This window comes from Venustampulla echinocandica (genome assembly GCF_003357145.1).
Source record: "Venustampulla echinocandica strain BP 5553 chromosome Unknown scaffold_15, whole genome shotgun sequence".
NCBI classification, from domain to species: domain Eukaryota; kingdom Fungi; phylum Ascomycota; class Leotiomycetes; order Helotiales; family Pleuroascaceae; genus Venustampulla; species Venustampulla echinocandica.
In genome coordinates this window covers 187,674-207,215 of record NW_022474220.1, presented here as the reverse complement: position 1 = coordinate 207,215, position 19,542 = coordinate 187,674, and the positions used below count along the sequence as shown (strand labels likewise).

General features: G+C 48.2%; 5 protein-coding genes across 5 annotated transcripts; all 5 read right to left on the bottom strand.

The window, feature by feature from the left end:
- Positions 1-16: 16 nt before the first annotated feature.
- Positions 17-1,137, bottom strand: BP5553_10438 (Phytanoyl-CoA dioxygenase family protein; the record flags this gene model as incomplete). Its single annotated transcript, XM_032019061.1, has 3 exons — positions 17-197; positions 251-772; positions 821-1,137. The coding sequence occupies 3 exons, from the start codon at positions 1,135-1,137 to the stop codon at positions 17-19; spliced, it is 1,020 nt and encodes a 339-aa protein (XP_031864768.1).
- A 1,105-nt stretch (positions 1,138-2,242) lies between these two features.
- BP5553_10437 (uncharacterized protein) lies at positions 2,243-2,946 on the bottom strand (the record flags this gene model as incomplete). The annotated part of the gene is made up of 2 exons (XM_032019060.1): positions 2,243-2,572; positions 2,653-2,946. 2 exons carry the CDS (start codon positions 2,944-2,946, stop codon positions 2,243-2,245), a joined length of 624 nt encoding a protein of 207 aa, XP_031864767.1.
- Positions 2,947-6,472: 3,526 nt separating this feature from the next.
- BP5553_10436 (putative concentrative Na+-nucleoside cotransporter CNT1) lies at positions 6,473-8,471 on the bottom strand (the record flags this gene model as incomplete). The annotated part of the gene is made up of 4 exons (XM_032019059.1): positions 6,473-6,754; positions 6,810-7,637; positions 7,689-8,115; positions 8,182-8,471. The coding sequence occupies 4 exons, from the start codon at positions 8,469-8,471 to the stop codon at positions 6,473-6,475; spliced, it is 1,827 nt and encodes a 608-aa protein (XP_031864766.1).
- Positions 8,472-9,190: 719 nt separating this feature from the next.
- BP5553_10435 (uncharacterized protein) lies at positions 9,191-9,821 on the bottom strand (the record flags this gene model as incomplete). The annotated part of the gene is made up of 3 exons (XM_032019058.1): positions 9,191-9,262; positions 9,340-9,477; positions 9,738-9,821. 3 exons carry the CDS (start codon positions 9,819-9,821, stop codon positions 9,191-9,193), a joined length of 294 nt encoding a protein of 97 aa, XP_031864765.1.
- A 3,411-nt stretch (positions 9,822-13,232) lies between these two features.
- Positions 13,233-18,658, bottom strand: BP5553_10434 (RING protein; the record flags this gene model as incomplete). Its single annotated transcript, XM_032019057.1, has 2 exons — positions 13,233-14,815; positions 14,863-18,658. The coding sequence occupies 2 exons, from the start codon at positions 18,656-18,658 to the stop codon at positions 13,233-13,235; spliced, it is 5,379 nt and encodes a 1,792-aa protein (XP_031864764.1).
- Positions 18,659-19,542: the final 884 nt, after the last annotated feature.

Genomic DNA, 19,542 nt, shown 5'->3' with positions numbered 1-19,542 from the left:
ACTTTGAGAACGATATTCAGAAAATTCCCTCCACTGGGTCTTGCTGATCGAAATTATATGCGTTGCCATATCCACGATTCAGATAACCATCCATAAGAAACTTCTCTGGCACGAACTTGGCCTGGATCTGGAGGTTACTTTCTTCCTTTTCCAATGTTGGGATCAAGTCTTCCGAGACCTCAATCTCCATAGCATTACTATGGCTTAGGTTAGCAGGTACCCTTCGCCCTCTCAAGACTAGATCTCTTACCGGAACCATGGCGCAAAATGGATCATAGCCAACATGACCCTTGTATTATTGGTGTAGTTCGGTTTGCCAGCGTGCCACAATCGAAGATCACGGATAACGACCGAGCCCTTCTTAACTGTCGGCTGAGATGGTGGTCTCTCTTGCCTGCGTTCTGCCAAGAATTCCTCTCTGATCCTGCCACTCGCTCGTTCCCCCTGCTTCCCCTCTTGTGAGGCCGCAGATGCATTGATGTGACTGCCGAGCCACACTTCTGTGGTGCCGTTCTCCTTGGTCATCTCAACTAAGGGGACGTTCACAACCAATGCAAAAGGGCTCTGAGGATGATTGAAGTCTGCATCGGAGTGAACTGGCTGCGACTGGGGTGGAGACTCTGGAGTCGGCGGCAGAGCGCTATTCCCAGACGCGAAAGATAGCCTAGGCTTAGGTCCGAGAACTGAAGCTGTCACCTGAGTTGCCAATGAATTTATGATGATGCTGGAGTCGAAATATTGCTTTGTTAGCGGCGGATCCTGCTGGATGTTGCTTGCAGATTTATTAGCACGAGTCCTTGGTTCCAAACGCAAAACTTACCCTTTGTTATAATTATATGGACTTGCATCACCCGCTGCTTGCAAAGTTCGGGCATCATCCAGCATCTTCTCATTTAAAAAGTCCAGCTTAGAATGATCGATCACATCCTCGAGTACCACAAGCCCGTCTCGATGAAGGGCTCTTGTTGCAATCTCTAGATTTCGCCAGGTCAGATTTTGAGAAGCTACCTCCCGAGGTGACACCTGCACAGAAATTGGAAGTGAGGAGAGACTTCGCGACATGGTCATTGCCTGGCGCGTTGATATTGTGTGAGTTAGACGGTTGATGTTGCTGGTGCCGAATGCTCTTGAAAACATATTGACAGACTGATGTGGGCAAGCACTGGAAATCGATTTATGGCTCAAATAAAGAGATTCGAGGATCTCTTATAGCTTGCATTTTGCCCTCCGCTTGCCACTTCACACCTCACACCTATAGCATTTCCCCAGTTTCTACCACAATGGTGATGCTGTGCCAAGTCGGGGAGATTCTTGACACCAGGACCTCGGCAACACTAGCCTTTTATAGCTATGAGCTTTGACCTTGGCTGTACGAATTCGGCTACACGGTAGGCTTTTCGGCAACCTTATCCTATTAGGGCTACTTTCTCGAATTCATTCGGTCAATACTCGCTGCAAGAAGCAGCCCGCTGACCTCTTGCACGAAATAGTATTCCTGCTTACGGAGTAGTAGCTATCTTTCTTTTGGAATTCGACCTTTTTGGCCCTGATTAATGACGAACCTACTTCGCCCCAACTACCATGAGACCCGAGGAAAATACCCTGAATTTGAAGTGACAAATCCACGATAGGAGGGAAGCACGTTCAGCCGAAGCACGTAAACCCAAGTACTGAGCTCTCACCGCCAATCGCACCATTGGGCAGCCGGGATCTATCATCATCCAAAGTTAGCTTGAACTCACTAACTAAGAGCTCAAGCATTTCACCATCCGCACAACCTCCCACAGCCGAGCATCTCGAGGAATGCATCTCCAAGCCCATTGAAGCAAAATCCTTGACTTTTGCTACCCCGAGCAACGTGTTCGGGCTGGTAGTCTCGGTCTTTTCTAATTTTACGTTCTACCTTTTTATAGAACAAAAATGTCTTCCCTAGGTAGTTTACGAATCTGCTACGTTCTACTACTGGTAAATCCAAGGATACCAGTGGCCATTGCTAATTTGTTGTTGCTTTTATTCATTTTATTTGTTGGAGTTCATTTTTGGCACTCAAGTTGTTTACTTCTATCTGCACGTTGATGGCAAACTCGACCAGTTTAACATCGCCTAGATTTAAAGCACAAACTATCGAAGAGAAATTTATCTTTTGCCCTTCTCCAGACCCCTCATCTTTCATATACCACATGGTCCACCTCCCACGCCGTCTCCGAATATCCCTTCGTCCCCTATGTTCCTACCCAGTCGATCAGGAAACGGTATACGGCGCAGTATATTGATATGCGTGTGGTTCTGAGCCGGAATCCACGGCCTGGATTTCAATCTTGGTGCAATCGGTCCTGGAATCGGCGAAGGCGTGTACACGATACACCCCCTCTTCCCCTAGGGGACACGCCAAAAAGGCTTCGCCATGGAAAATAACGGCAGCGTAAGCTGACTTGTCTGAGGGAAAGAATTCAACTCGCATGAAGCCCTTTTGAGTGGCATCGGATGGGACATTCTGGGCATGGGCCGCGGTATATCCTAGTTCTCCCGTTTTCCTGACATACAGTATTTGGCCGCCGGGAACATAGACATCCTATTATTCCTTGGTTAGAACTGGTGCTTTCTCTTGAAGCAAGTTATAGGGCAAGGCAGTTATAGAAGAGAAGGACGAACCATCGCCGCTCCAGCGCCGTTGTTTGAAACAATGATGGCAGTGGCGTTGGAAAGGGTATCGCATGGGTAGGCTTCCTGGCATTCGGCAGTTGTAGGTTTGCCGATGTATAATTCTCCGTTGTTGGCATTTATTAGGGCCTTATCGAGAGGGCTCCCATCAAGCTTGACGGTTGGATAGATGTGGTAGTCATCGCGAGACTGAGGAATGGTGTGAACGGGGACATCCACTGGTGACGGGGCGGCAGAGCTGAGGGCCAATAACACCGCAAAGGGCACAAGAGCGTTGGATAACATTGCGAAGTATAAATTGGCAAAGGGAAGATCGAGGCCTTGTGCGTGTCTGTATGGTACGGCCTGAATCCAGACACTGGCGATTTATATATGTTTTCTCAACTTGAACTGAGGGTAATGGGTATAGAGAGTATAAATAGATACGAGTTTCATGTAAGGTAGAAAGAACTCTTACTGCTCTTCTTTGGGAATCACATTCCCTATATGGTGTTCGAAGCGTACATAGAAGCAAGTGTAACAGTGTTCATAAACCCATTCTAGCCTTTAACCGTGAAGCGAAGATCTCGGCATGGTTTTGGCGCTCATCAGTGGCGGGGTAAGGGAAGATGTAGGCGGATACGAGGTAGATAACCAAGACAAGAAAGTACTCCGCACGTAGTACTACTTCAAGCTTTGGCTGCTTGGGTGGTTAAAGGTGCAGGGACAAAATATCCTCAATGATTGCCGAAGTAGGGGAGAATACGGCCAAGAAGAAGGCCTTCAAACTCCAAATCTTTTATTATTATAGAAGTAATTTGAGTCGGGAAAGGGAAGAAAAGGTGGTGTAAATGTTTTGGACGTATGGAGCATGCTCATGATCAGAAAAGGCAAAGATTAGATAGAGTTAATCGTCTACCAGCCAACCAAACGGGAGAAGCTTCACATGGATTCTTGAGGCTGGGGCCAGGCGCTCTAAATGGCGAGTGGCTTGTTTAGGGGCGCGGCAGCAAAACACTTCGAACCTTATTACCACCTACAGCGTCGACCCGTCAATCATTGCCATGGCTTCCTACTCGACAACTTTCACTCCGGAAAGAAACATCCACACCCTTCAACGTCATATAGTTTGGAACCATAACCAATCGCAGGAGCTTACTCGAGCCTACCAATCATGATCATGGCAGTCTTTTGTTGGACTTACAACAGGAATCTGAATAACCCGATTTCTCGTATCGCCACTGTCTATTTCAGGAAGTATACTCGCTGGATCAGCCCAGCTCTAGCGAATGGGATCTAATCGGAACTCTGGGGTCTCGATTCGCCTCCAGAAGATTAAGTTCGGCTTAGCCACAAGCGTGCATCGCTGCCTGAGCGGCGTTGACCATATACTGATGATCCCATATTCGTATTGGACTCGCGAGGACCAAAGTGCGCAATTCGTAGCTCGGGGATTGTATTTCAACAGGATCCCTCAGGTACATCTTATAATCCGGGGCCCTACTTTCATATCCCCGGACATGCCCCTGGGTCGGTACTTGGGGAGCATCTATTCATAGATTTATTCCCAACTGCCACTTGTGTAGATGGCTCGAGCTCCCAGTATATTTTATGCCCAGTGGTCTCGAACTTGGCCTCTGCTTCTGCTGTTAAACGAACTTTATTTAGTATTTTGCATGCGAAACATTCATGTTTACCCGGCAAATACTGGCTAAAGAGCATGGAAGTAATGGAACGCAATTACCAATCTAGGGAACCCGATCGTAGAAGCACATTTTTTAGGCAGCCATGGACATCAAAGTCTGCGTGAGAAGTATGACCGAGCCTCACAACAAGGGTTGAAACTCAAGTGCTGTTGGACGTCAAAAGTCAAGACAAATGAATTCCTACCACTTTTGAACCCAGCATCGCGATGGAATTTAATGGCAAGGACAATGATTCATGCGTCTTGAGTTGTGTTCTGGCGTAGCTTTTAGGGATAATACCATTGTTTTAGTTGGCCAAACGAAACGGTATTTGCTGCTCGAGGTCTCGCGAACCTGATACTCGCCAGTTAGGGACCTTTCTTGGCCTGGGGGACTATTAACTGTGCATATAGCAACAAGGACATTTGTTGCTCTGTGTAGCTTGATAATGATTCCCCTTCTGCGTGGTTGGTTCGTTCCCAGAAACGTTCAGGCGAGCTTACGAGACTTAGTCGGCGGCTGAAGGGCTCGCCAACACTTATTATCAACACCGGAAATACTCGCAGAACCGGTACTCCATTGCGCAGGTTACAAAGACTGACGAGTCCAGTACACGGATGTTTCAATAATAACAGAAATAATCGCCCGATCTAAACCCGCAAGTCTACTGGGCCTCCGACGCCATTCGACAAAGACCACTCAAGAATCAAGAATAACTAGCACCTGCACTTATTATTCTACTTTCTAGGATTTCTGGAAGCGTGAGTATGCACCTAAGATACGGAATCACGTTAGGATCATAATGAGAGTGCATTGCAGAGCTCAGAGAAATAGGACTCGCAGGTCTTGAAATCTTCATCAGAGTTAAGACACTCGAACAAATATACTGTCGGCATTAGAACTCCAACACCCACTACATCCTTTTCATCCAAAGAAACATACTGTCCAAAACACGATTCTCCATGGGAAGAGAACACCAAGACGTTATTGAGGTGCATATCAGCATGTCGGGCTGGGAGAAATGAACGAGGTAAACTTTCAAGAAAAACAAAACAATTTACAGTATTATCTGCGAATCAGCAATGGGCTCTATGGGCTACTATCGCCCAGCAGCGACCAAATTCTATGTTCGCATGCGCAAGTGTACCTCAAGTCGCTCTAGAGATGCCTCGGGGGTTTTACTTTAGCCAATGTGTAGTCCGCTATACATCTGCCTTGGAATCGCTGATATCATCCACGGTGCTGAGGTTTCTAGTCATGTGGACCACTCAGCAGACTGACTCTATTTTCAGCGACGAAGCCACAGGTCCCAGTTTCGATAAGTATCTTGAATATGTACCCTTTGAGTTATCAACAATATAGATCGTATTAATCTAATCCGGTTTCCTAAGCCTACTACTCTTCCTCATGCCTAGCAGTAATCGAGATGAGCCGTCGAGGTCCCGGTCGCTCCTCCCTTGCCCTCATGCTATTCGCGGTTGCGAGAAAGTACTAAAGACCAACGAGAAGATTTTATCCTGTATGATATATTGCAAGTCTACCTCCTACCAGAGACCGGAGTTCGATATCGAGAATAATTAAGTCGGCATAGTTGTCATGTCGGTTCTGCTTAGCCGCGATGATAAGGCCATTGATCGGTTGGAAATAGTGGCTTAGAATTTCCAATACTGTCGCTTTAATAGCATTGTCGTCCGTTGGATCATATGAACAAACTGTGCCCTTTCGTCAAGGTTGGGGAACGAGAGGTAGATTGTTATAGCCTTTGACTACTTTGCTGATATGACTGCCAATCTTGCAAGTTGCTCATACAGAGAGGAGGTCGTGCAATATCTTGCCATTATGCTAAGTTTCGATATATATAATACCACTTCATGGGCCTGAGAGCGGCGACAGCCAACATGGGTATAGCGAGAGCAGGAATGGGAAAACATCCTACTTTGGATCCGTTTGTGTTGGAACTCCTGGGGTTATACTCCATCGTTTTCGAGTTTGCATCCAGAATCCACACGTCACATTTCAAAATGAGACGAGAGATTAAGCAATAATTTTCATTTTCCAGTCACAGATCGGTGACCTCCGGTTATTATCAAATAATGTATTCATGATACTAGTATAAGGAGCAAATTTTCATTATCCATTCTCGTCCTTTATGGGCTCGGAGCGATGGTGACTTTGGTATAGACACTCTGGTCCGCAACCAGCATACCGGCAATGCTTGCACTAGTTAAAGTAGCAATGACGCCGGATATAAGGGCAGACATAGCAACTTTAGCAACTCTGCCGCTGCGGCCAGGGGCAAGTTGAGATAGCACACCAATCTGGATACCGACGGAGCTGATGTTGCCAAACCCACAGACGGCGTACGTGGCGATGAGACGAGAGCGGTCCGATAGATCAGCATAATCTTTGTCTGTAGCAAGGGAGTTGAACTTGAGGGCAAGTTAATTCGAGCACGGTTTTACAGATGCAAGAGGGAAGACTTACTGCTACAAATTCGTTGGTTACTACCTTGGTCCCAATCAACTTTGCGACTTTCAGCAGATCCCCGTTCCGCTCCACACCGAGTAGAAATGCAACTGGGTAGAATAGGTATCCAAGGATGAGTTCAACACTCAAGCTGGGGATGTTCAAGTAATTACCCCACCAATTGAGGATACCGTTGACAAGGCCGATCAAAGCAAGAATACACAACAAACCAGCAACGATCATACCAGCAATCTTGATGCCTAACCAAGACCCATTTGCAAATGCGTGCAAGGAGTTGGTCGGCCTCTCTTCATCGCTTGCTGGAATAACGATCTGGCCAGCCGTAAGGGACTCCTCTGTTTCGGGCCAGCGTAGTTTAGATATAGCCAGCGAGGCAGGAATGCTCATGACACAGGATGAAACCAGTGCCAATGGGCTGATACCCATAGCAATATAAGCAGCAAGAACACTGCCTGCAATTGTCGCAAACCCAGATGTCATAATTTGATGCAATTCCGCATCCGTGAGATGAGGTATGAATGGCTTGATCAGCATTGCCGACTCGCCCTGGCCGACGAAAGGAGAAGCAGCAGCAACAACCGCCTCGGCGCCTGATACTCCCATGGTATAGAAGAAGATGGTGGCGAACTTTTTGATACTCCATTGCAACCAACCCCAATAATATAGAAGTTGCACAAAGGCAACGAAGAAGATGATCGGAGGAATGACCCCGACTAAAAACCATTTGCTATCCAAAGCTTTCTGACCCGTGAGGAATAGCGTTCCTTTGGCAGCAAATCCAAGCAGGTCGGTAGCAAGCTCTGCAATGAAGTTGAAGATATCATACTAGAATCATTGTCAGATGCGGCAAAGTTGAAGGCTGAGAGCACTACTTACACCAGCTTTAGTGCGCAGAACGAATAGGGCTAGAATGAATTGGGCCAGCATTCCCACGATAACCGTTTGCCAATTGACAGCCTTTCGGTTTCTCGAAGTTACGTAAAATGCACCGATGAAGACGAGGAGTCCAAAGAGACTGACTGCCCTGTTCGGCCTTGTGTTGTCTGCGGTTTCCTCGCTGACGAAGGTGCCGACTATAATTACGGCGATTGTACCAGCTGCTGCAAGAGGGATTCGCAGCTTTTGTGGAATCATCTCCGAAGGTCTCTTGACGGCCCGAACCCAGACAAAGGCAATTGGCTTGGTGATATACTTCGTAGAGATGTGAAATGTCACAAGACGAATGGTGATGGCAAGCCAAAGCAGGAACGGCTTGAGCCATCCAATGTCATCGCGATGAAGCACAAGGCCGGCGATCCACCACCTGAGATATCAAATGTCAATGTTCGCATTCAACCAAGCACGGCAAGATAGAGAACGAGCTACGAACCCAGTCATGACCATCCCACAGAAGAGGTGGACGAAGATCCCGTATCTGTTATAGTAACGGCGTATTGTTCCCCCCCCCTCGCCTTCCTCGCCCTCCTCGGTCGAGGTTGTCGGCTCGAGACCCAAATCCCTATCGGTGGAATCGATATCTTTCCCTTTGCCATTGAACGAGAGTGATGGGCTGTCCTTCTCGTTGGTGTAAGCTGGAAGATCCGCCGGAGCTGGCGAAGGAACGATCGTGTGGTCATTCGCGACGCCGTTTTCATGCTCACGCTCATACTGGTTTGCCATGTTGTCGACTGGTTGGTGGGCCAGCGGAATTGGCAGTTGCAGTGCCTTGAGTGGGGACGACGAGCAAAGTCTCAATCACACGAACAGAAAAGAAAAGCAGGGAAAACTTTCGAAGACAAGACGAGAATAAATGTAACATGGAAAGCGGGTGTGGGGTATTGCACTAGAAGCCTGAGCATGCGCCAACTGCGCATCACATTTGCAGGTATGCACGATAGCTATCGCCTCCTTCCCCCGGTTCCGTGGACAAGACCTTCCATAAGAAGAAAAGATAAACAATACCCGACCGTATTGCCCTCCTATCCTCATCCTCGTTCGTTCTCGCTTTACTCGGTAATAACTTTTTCCTTATCCCAGCCGTGTCCTCCTCGATGCCCATCTCGTTTTACCCAATAATAACCCAGCGATGACCTAGGAACAATCCAATGGACGATAACAACCTTGTCCCAACCTAGCAAGAGCCTCGTGGTCTTGGCTAAGTTCGCTGCTACACATCGGGGACGACCGTCGGCATGGTTCCAAAGAGGAAGGTGGTGAGTTTGTGCTCGAGTAATCCTTCGTATGTGGGAATTCAAATTGCTGCCAAAGCTGCACGGAACCGTCCCAACTTAGGGACAGCTGGCCAGCTCCGGAGGGCTTTCATGGAGGACAGGTTGGGCGACCGCTCCCGGAGCCAATTGTTGCACGCAAGGGATAGTGATAATCTTGAATCCATAAATTTAGAATGTCGTTGACTCGGGCGCCACTGAATCGAAGTGTGGCGTCGCAACGATCAAGATAAGATCCAGGGCCTGTCTTATAATTAGTTAGTGGGATCAACTTAACTTCCGGAGTCTTGCCCAATCAGGAACCTCGGCACGAGACAAACAAAACTACTCGGTAACTCAATGCTTTCCAAATTCAAATTCCACTCAAATATACGTTCGTTTGGCAATCTCAACGTCTGGATATTGCGAACAGTCCAGACTGCCTGCTTGCCTGCACTATCACCTCCACCATCTAATGGCTACCACCGGTTAGCCATGTGGCGGACGGTGGTCGAACTTCGATGAGATGTTTCCCCGCCTTGGGGGGACCTTATTTAGGGTCTGCGGGCTCAAGAAGCCATGCAGCAGAGAGCGGCGATTATGATTACCCCAGGCAACGAGTATCGGAATCCGCCGACTTGAGCAGTCTCAAAACTCTCAGCCTCAGGGGGCCTTATCAGTTCGTAACTTCGTCTTTGGACGGCGAGACCGCTCCAACACTTTGTACCCGGATGCTTACCCTGTAAGCTTCAGCTGTCCACACGAGCTTGCCGCAGTACGGGGTAGTGGCAAAGCCAAGGCCGAGGAAGAGCCTTTGTGACATTGTGTATCTGTTATGCCGCTCAAGTGCATGCCAGCAGAGCCAACCGCCTGGCGGGCGCGAAGTAATATCTGTAATGGGCAATCAAAATGGCCAAGATCTGCAGCCAGGTGGTACTGAAAATACAAATCTCCACCACCAGGTGCCCCACACAAGCTCTATCTCCTATCTCAGTTTCCTCTCTCATATGCGCGGCTACTGTACTATCTTCGTGCATTCTGCATAGAGTTACTCTGTACTGAGTTTCCAAACTATTGAAATCACTAAATTCTTTGTTGTTATCTCAAGTTTTAGTAATGGTTCCTCCTTGCCCGTGATTCTGGACCACAGCACTTAGGTACTCGACCGCTGACACGAACCGACAATTGAGTTGGGCTGTCCAATGAAGACGATCTAAAACGACTTGGAAGATACTGGACTTTCGGGTATGGAAGAGCGAGAAATCAATTCAGGTCGGAACAGATAAGGACCAAGGGCCAGTAGCCTTTTCAGCTCGGAGCAACAGCATACCACGACACACCTCGGTCGCTAGGCAGAAGGAGGACCGTGTGAATAGAAACGCAGTATTCTATGCCATGGATGGTCGATTCCTCGCTGGAGGTAGATAAGGAGAACTGGCGACGGAGGTGCCAGAAGAATAGTCAAGAATGCAGGTTTTTTGACAACTTCGATCAGCCATGAGTTCCTTTCCCGAATCCGAATCAGTGCTGTATACCGGTGTGTTGTTTCTAGCAATGGCGTTGTCGCAGCCTAGGTACTATCGCCCACTTTGTATGTTCCTTGCTTGGAGCCAAAGACAACAACAACCCCATTTATAGCCTTGTTATCGTCGACTGCTTCCGAGAGGCCAAGAAGGGAGGTTGAAGGGAAGGTAGAAATGTCGGTGGATTTTCCGGATTTCCCGAGTACGGTGTATCTTTCTCTGCGATAGTGGAAATCCCATCGGCGTGTAAAGTTGCAGAAACGGTGTCCAAAACTTGATTGTTGCAATAATTGCCCTGTTGGGACGTTGTCGAGGATGCAAGATGTATTGCGAATGGTCGAAAGTTCACTCTTGGCTAGCTAAGGAGTTGGTCGAAAACACTCCCCGCTCTATTTCCTGCTTTTTACAGTTTGCGTACTATTCCTGTCGAGTCTTGTTACTGTTTATCCGCGCTCATGATTTCGACTCGTATATTCATCTACCAGTTTGTTGGCGGATTTTGTGAATGTCTTGTGGAGGGTGAAAGCTGTTGTTACTAAAGTATAGGACGCGCCATTCGCTCTCGTTGCATCTTGTATGCACTTGGCGACTAGGTTGTGTAAACAAGGCACCTCTTAAGTTGCCAAAACATACCTACGTATCATGCGCGGAATATCCGGACGTCAATAACTCAGCAAGGCGAAGCTTCATAGCTAGCTTTTCCGATCGTAGGAAGTCGAAATGGCGCTTATACCGGGTTTCTCAGCTAGGTATATTGGTAAAGGCCACAACCTTGGTAGCCGTAACACTGGCGGTATCAAGGCAGAGCGAAGTAGAAAGGCCACGAACTTATTGAACTTCCGCACTGCGATGTTTTCCGTATTTGTTTCGCGATTGGACAGCGGGCCTATAATCAACTCGATAGAATTGCTACTCTATCTCTATTCCAAAGTGAAATGAGGTATAAAGTAATTCCGAGAGTTGATTTTTGCGCGTCGAGATTGCTAGGTACAGAATAGGAATTGAAGAGATTCGAGACCGTTGAATTGAGAGGTTTTATTGAGTTGATGGATGAGACTGGGTTAATTGCGTGATTTAGTGCTGCTCCTGTCACAGCTTCGGCGTGAGTCATCCGGTGTAGAAGTACGACTTCCCTACCTCCATCACCTATTAATAATACTGCCAAGTTATGCTCTTGGCACTACGAATTATTTATCCTGTGCAATTGTAGCTAGGTCTCGGCCTTGGGGATGTGTCGAGCGACAACTACGAGTTGGATATTGGTTGCGTGCCGGCTTCGTGGGATATTAGAATCATTATTGTTCATGTAATGGGTAGTTCTCCTTGCGAATTAACTTATTCCAAGTCCTTATAACTACACGGAGAACCGGATTATTTCCTAATAACTCTTTAACCTGAGAATACTGCTGTGGATATATACCTCCAAAATCACTCCCACAGAAGAAGTCGAAAACCATCTGTTTTGCCAACTGAATACCTCTTCAATGAGCAAATAAAAACAAGCTGGAACGCCAACTTCCTATGTAGTGATATATGGGAATACACAACTATCCAAATTATAGCTATTAATACGGACTGGTAGAATTTACCAGTCAATATGTGTTTATCGAGAGAGGCTGGTTTGGTTCGGACAAATTCCTCACCACCGCAATAGTGAATGAGCTTCTGAACATTCGTTGAATCTATTCCCACCCGTAATCTAGTTGCTCATTAGCCCATCCCTAGAGGAAGATAGGGTGAGGGCAGTTTTATCCCCATCCATCCAAACCTTGATAGCCAATAACCTTTGCAAGACCAGATTCTTAGGCTTTAGTAGAAAGGTGTACCGAACACCGAATAGCGCCGGTGACCATTTCCTCCTCCTTCAACTCACCGCCGGATAGCCGGCATAACTTCGTAGCTACTCAAGATAAGGTATATATATTTAAATAAGAAAAGTGCACATAACGGCAACCTAGCTCTTTAAGACACTCCCACAAGTGTCACACGACACCTCATATCGAAGAGAAATATAACTAGGTCTAGCGACAACATCGAAACGGCAGAGATTAATTGGCTGTGGGCAATGAACTCTTTTGCCAGTTACGATTTTATTTTTCTTCTGTTGTAGTTATTCTTTTTGTTTTTCTTTTCTTGGGCTTTTAGTTTGGTTGTTGAGTTGAGTTGACTTGACTTGACCTCCGCCCTTTAGCGAGTTTCTGTCGCGGTTTCAACACAGAGCTACGCATAATGAGAACATATAGGCTCCTTAAACCAAATGATGCTTTCGAAGTCTACCCACATATTGCTTGCAATAATTTATAAGCCATTTGCTCTTTGGACGGTCCACTTCAAAGACTAGTATAGCCTGACTCGCTACATCCTATGCTCGTGAAGTACTATAGGGGTATTCGGTAAGAGCAATGGAGTGAGACTAGGCTCCGGCATACCATATGCGACCACTTAACAACTCACTAGCCTCATTGCACATTCTTGAATAGCGTGTATTATTTTATTGTACGCTAGTACTAACTACAATACAATAGATGAACAAAACAACGGCCAGGCTAGCCATGCCCATCCATTCTAGTCAACGCCAGCCTTCCAAAAAACTCCTTCCAATCCTCCACCATGGTATACCTCATACGGCCATCGCTCATTCATTAGACAGTCCCAAGGTTTGGTTGGGATTCGGGTATTAAACCTGGGTTAGAAGTTTCGACGTGGTCGAATCAAGTCTCGAGCCTTCTGACAGAAGCCACGCCACTGGCAACCCCGGGGCTAACTGGTTTCCTATCCCCGAAATTATGTAACCTCTCTCCTATTAGGTAGACCTCATCTCTAATCATCATCCTCCACTCCTTGAGCAGGCCAAACAGATGCGCCGCCGCAAACCCCATGCAGCAGAGCGCCAGACATATAGGATGTGCGTATCTGTAAATTAAAGTGTGGCTCTCGGGATTGTTTTTCCATACAGCCGCAGCTGCAATTCTAGCTAGAGACCAAGGGAAGAATAGTGCTGTAGAAAGAATTAAAACAGCAGGTAATATGAAGCTACGCGTCGCCAATTTTGCGTCCGGGTCCAGATAGCCGTTACGGGTGATGGCCCGAAGTGATATTGCGGGACGTGAATTTTCGTGCCAGAGGATAAGGCGGGTCGTAATTTTGACATACAAGAGTCCGAGAGTCCAGCTCTGCACAAAATGTACGGTGTGGCGTTCGTGTGCGGAGAAGTAGGTGTGAAGTGGTACGATGAAGTAGAACTCGACGAGGAACGCGAAGAGCGTAGGGAGGATGAAGAGGAACGCAGAATATGTCCATACAATGCGGGAAACACGAGAGACAATTGTGGTAGCACGACGCAGTACGTTGTGGGGCGTATCCGCATCAACAGCAAGCGCATTGCGCAAATAGCAGAAGAATTGTCGGATATGCAGGGCCGCGTAAAGAGTAGAACCTAATATGTAGATGCCGATTGAGAAGGCATAGACGTCGTTTTTGCGGACGTGAGGCGGTATGATCTTCGCAAACACGTAACGGCCGAAGACAAGGGGTACTATAGTAATACCGACTCCGGTGATGGCAGCAAAGAGCCAGATGAAAAGGATGAAGAGGCAAATGCGCAGCCGGAAGCAGGGCGGGATGTAAGCCTGCTTGTACAGCGCGGAATTGCGTGCATGGGGTCCATGAAAACGGTCCCAGTTGTCGTTGGTTAACTTATTGAACTCGTCCACCTCGAGGAAAATTGGTTCCCCTTTTGGGACCCTTACTTGATCCGATGCTGGCGCTCGGACGTATTTTCCATCGCGAACGAAATACGCCCTCATTTCGGGATCCGTAGTGAACGGCTCGTCCTTATCGTCGGTGTCAAATAGCTTTGTCGGGTCGCCCTTGAATCCTCTGAAAACATCTGTCCAAGTTCTCCGAACATTATACCCTTCCTCGTCTGGTTTCCTTTCATCAAATAGGAACCATGTGAGTCGAAGCATTCTTGCGCATTGACGAAACCACCAGCTGTACATCGCATGTAGCCCGTCCGAAGGTTTGAAAAACTTGACGGCCAACGGCATCAAGAAATTATAGAAGAGGAGATCAATCGGAAACTCCAGGACTGGTTCGTTGGATGACCAGCGTATTGGTAAAACACTCTTAAATGCAACTGCTAGGCCCCAGACGACGCCCCCCAAACATATGACAACTAGAGCACCATAGACCAACGCGCTGAAGAGAATCTTTCGTAGTTGCGTCGCCACATTTCGTTCTAATACGTCTCTTACAGGGTGGAAAGTAGGGTCATCAGGATCACGGATGAAGTCTATCGCGGTTAGTACATTGAGAATGCAATTTCACGAGGTAACTTACATAAAACCCCTTTCCGCATTATCTTCCGACACATTGAGACGAAGAGGGCAAAGTGGAACATGTAGCACGTGCCAACAAACCAATGCACAAACATAGAGGTGAAGGGCGAGTCAATCGTAAAACGGATTCGCGACATGATAGTGGCATTGTCAAACAGCGGGAGAAGTGCAGCGTCGAGGAGTAGGCCACAATAAAGGGGAAACAGCAGCATCTCGATACTGATGATAAGAATGACCTTGAGAACACCACCTGCTTGGTTAAGGAGATCGAGAAAGGAAGCTTCCCACTCACGACCCGCCTGACCGGTTGAGAAAGGCGAGCCCTTCTTGGTGTAAAGGATTCCCAGGATACAGAGGAGCGTGTAGCCCGCAAAAATGGCCCAGAATCTAGCCCAACCATCCCAAACACTGAGGGCAGGGTCCAGGGGCGCGCTTCGTTCTGCTACCTCTAGGCTGATCACCCAAGTATCGGGTTTGAAGAGGAGCTTGGGTAAGGAGACAAGTAGGCCCCATCCAAAGCTTAACCAATAACCTATGAAAGCACATATGCTTCTCCAAGCAAAGCTGTAATTACCGGTGAACAGATAGACCACCCAGCCTCCGATCCCAGAGATTGTGTTTGTGATGAGTGACTGGACGGTATTCAGGGACTCATGCGATGCCGCAGAAAAGACGAAAATTTCGGAATCGGCAACATGAACAAAGCTGTTTGCTGTGCCATTAAACATTCTCTCAAAAGCATCGCTAGAAACTTTGACCGCAGTTACAGCTAATGGGGTTTCGTGCATAGCCATAGAAGGGCCTAGATCTTGGACGTAATAGGACCAAATACGCAGCGGCCATGAAAGCATTGCCATTAGGCAAAAGAACGCAATGCCCAGTACCGTTAGGGTCAGATCCTGCAAGAACGCTATACACCCGAATATAAGTCGTAGGGGTAATTTAAATGCTGGGCCAGGGTTGGCCAAAAGTAGGAGTGATGTTCTCCCAATATTGTACGGGATCCACACTCCAATGGAGACTGCCAGCGCCAAAAGAAAGGCGCTGAACAGGGCATTTTGAACCAAGCTAAATAGGGGCCCACGCATTCCAACGAGCTCCATTATGCCTTCAAAGTCCTCGGCATCCTCCATAGCATCTTGATCATTTGGATCAATCCCTGCAGGAACTGCTGCTTCAGCGGCATCAGCGTCCTGCTCGGCGCCGGCCGGATCAAAAAGAGCCTGATTAACAGGGACGAATGGAGCTTCAGCTGCTAAGTCCTGGACGATGCGCTCATCATTGCCCCTTTGTTCATCTTGTCTTTCCTCACCAACACCCCCCCATAGGAAATCAGCAATATTTCCTAGCAAACCCTGAGGCTCCATAGGCTGTGGTGCAATCGGTGCTTGCGGGTCAGGTAATGGAGCATCTGGATGGAATGGATTCGGCTCCGGTCCTTGGGGGTCATCATCCTCAACCTCATTCGCAGCGAAAAGCTCCTCAACATTCCGGTAAGTGCGTGTTATCCCATCTTGGCCTACAACCTCTATAGGACTTTGCTCTAGCTCGGTGATCTCGGCATCGGTCACCAATGGCGGAGGGATACTGGATGCAATGGGCGACGTACTTGGCTCACCGCGAGTGGATGAAGGTGGTGATGATACCTGGTTTCCCACACTCCTGTATGTAGTTTCCTTTGGTTGAAATGGCTCGCCGGAACGTGGTGTGCTTGAAAGCTCGCTTTTGGTTTTCTCATTTTCCGGGAGATTTGAGAAACTCCAGTTGTTATTTGCTAGCAACGATATATTCTCCTTCCTCTGTGGCCCATCGGATACGGATCTTGGCCTCGAAGTACTCGGTGCAAATGAATTTGATCGTGCTTTAGAGCGCTCGTCCTGCAATTGTTTGGAGGCTATGCCCGACGATGAAGAACTCCAAGCAAATCGCTCGAGTGTTGAATCAGCAGGGGTTAAGTCTGCCACGGCGGTTGCCTTTCCTTTCCCCTTATCCAGCGAGTCATGGCTTTCCTGGTTCTGAGTTGTGGAAGCGTCGGAGTAGTTAAAACGGTTCACGGCAATATTTGGCTGCTCCGTATCAACTACCTTGGGCACATCCACCCAGGTCTCGGAGCTCCCGCTACTTCTATCGCTCTCAGTCGGCAAAGCATCTAGGCTGGGAGAGTTGAGCTTGGGCGTTGGCAATGCTGTGTCAGACAGCTTCGTTTCGTTGTCATTCGGGTCCGACGCTTGGGGAGCTACAGAAGATGTTCCGGGCGCTCTGTGGTTATCGTCTTGAGGGAGGCCTTTTTGTAAGACTCTCATAGCATTAACCCAATAACGCATTTGATCAACTTTATCTTCTCTTTCAATAATTCGCAAAACTTCTTGAGGATCGCTGTCAGCGCGTCGCCAAATGGCAAGGAACTCCTCGGTCATCCTAGGTTCTTCAGCGAGCCCTCGTTGAATTTCAACAGCAGCTGATGGCAAGGTTTCCCGTGGAGGACGGGCGTCAGTAAACGAACCCGCCGCGTTAGCTTGGGAAGGCCCAGTTTGTGCTTGATCCGAATCACGTCCAGGACTGGGAGGAATAACCTCATCAGCATCTCCAAAATGGACGTTTCTTCGCCGTGGTCGGGCAATCGGGCGCTCATCAGGCACTTGAATATTCTGATCCCTATTTTCTGCTCTTGCAGCTCGGCGGGCTTCAGGATTTCTTCGAGGGGGTGGCGCCTCAGCTGCAGGTTGCTGCTCTGCTGCTCCCTCAGGCTCAGCAAATTCGGGATCGGGAAGGAAGCCCGCCCCCATATTGATTCCCGGCTGCTGTTGCACGACCCATTCGCGAATCAGGAACACGAGAATAAAACAGACAACAACTAAAATTGAGATGATGTAGCCCTCGGCAATTGTGATAATAAGTTGGTTGAGGTACGCATTCCGAGTTAGGTTGCGGAGGAAGGAGACCTCACTTAAAACGGACTGACTATGGGTCTGATGAGGCAGGTCCAGAAGATGATTTGAGGTTGTTGTATTGACAGCAGGCCCTTCTGGTATGGCCACGCTCTGGATTCCAAACCCATAGTACAAGGACTTCAAAAGACCGGCCGCTAAGGGGTCTGCCCCGGATATATTCAAAGTCTGGGAGATTGGCATAAGAAATCCAGAAAGTTTGTCCATCAGGCCACCAATGCTTGCTGATGTTGTCTGGGCAGCTTGGAGAGGCGTTACTGGTGAGGTTCCGTTTTCCGGAAGACTCGCAAGCTGTATCTCTCGCGCCACTTCGAGGGCTTGTAGAACAGTAGAATTCCGTACTTGATCAAGCCTCGAGTAATTTGGTGGCCACCCTCCATCGCTGAACCAGAATAATAGCCTCCAAACTTGCCGCAAAACATACGGGAGGAACGCCAACCATACTATGACCACCAAGCAAAGCCTCAGCCATGTCGCCAGATTTTTCGCAACATGGATGATGACATGGCGTATGAGGACGGGGAAGGGCAGCGTTTGCGGCATGTTCGGGGAGTATAGCTTGGTGAATCGGAAAGGAGTCTTGCAAAGCTCGCAATGCTTCTTCTGCGAATGTGACAGCCATTCCATCAGGCAGTCCTGGTGGACATATTTGATGCTCCCACTACACTTGCACGGATGGAACAGCTGCTCCGGGTCGGTCCCTTCGCCTCTGCATATCCGGCAAGTGTCTACATCTCCTGTCCCATCCTCCCCGGCGCCAGTGTTGGTCGCGAATCGTGGGTCATTCATAAGGTCCGGAGGCGTCTCCACATGGGTAGTTGAAGTAGAGGCTTCTGGTAGGTCAGCCATCGTTGCGGTGGTCGATCAGCTCCGAGAGCGTGATCTCGAGAGGCCGTATGTGATGTGACGGTGGGATAAGCGGTGGCGTTAAAGGCAAAGCCTTGCGTTCAACAGAATGGAAGAACCATCTGAGGGCATTCCACGACTAGCCCAGGTCCTCCAGAATCCTCGCCCTCCAACGCGCTTGTGCTGGGTTTTTGGTTTATGCTATGGGCTGAAATTGGACGACGGTGATTCGGCTATGGTGTATTCGTATTCTGGTAGATGCAGATATTTGAGTCGCTCCGTGCTCTTCGTGGCCGTTGTATCGAATCCTTGGGATGTTTAACTTCGTGTCATGGAAGGCCAAAGAGAGAGTCCAAAACCGAGGCGGCGTCAATGGGCACGTGACGCGGACCTTGCATGGTACCTTGCCGGGTCTCGATTCTCAAATTGTCTACGAGTACAAGGACAACCACAAACAAAGACAAGAATGGGGTCTTGGCTTCTTCGAGAAGCCAAAAGAACGATTTTGATTCACTTCTCAGGGATGTCAATGCGCAATTGTCAAACAGTTCCGTCCTGGGTAATTCTGCCACGGTTACGCCCAGCTCTCTGCAGCCAGAAGGACTATGAAACAACTAACTGCATCAGATGGATGCGACAGCTGGTGAAAGCGTAATCTGGCATCACATCTGGACATTTACAATAATATAGAATATGATATGATAAACTGGCCTTCAAACTTATTAGACACCGCGTAGTAGTTGCAATAGGCTCCTTGCGCATGAATTCTTGTCAGTCCTACATGATAATTACCTGTATGTCTTAATATTGGCCCCGATGACGTTTGGGCACAAGGCGCCGGTTCATCTACGGCGGGCTACAGCGCCCCCTGTCCTGCCTGTCTACCT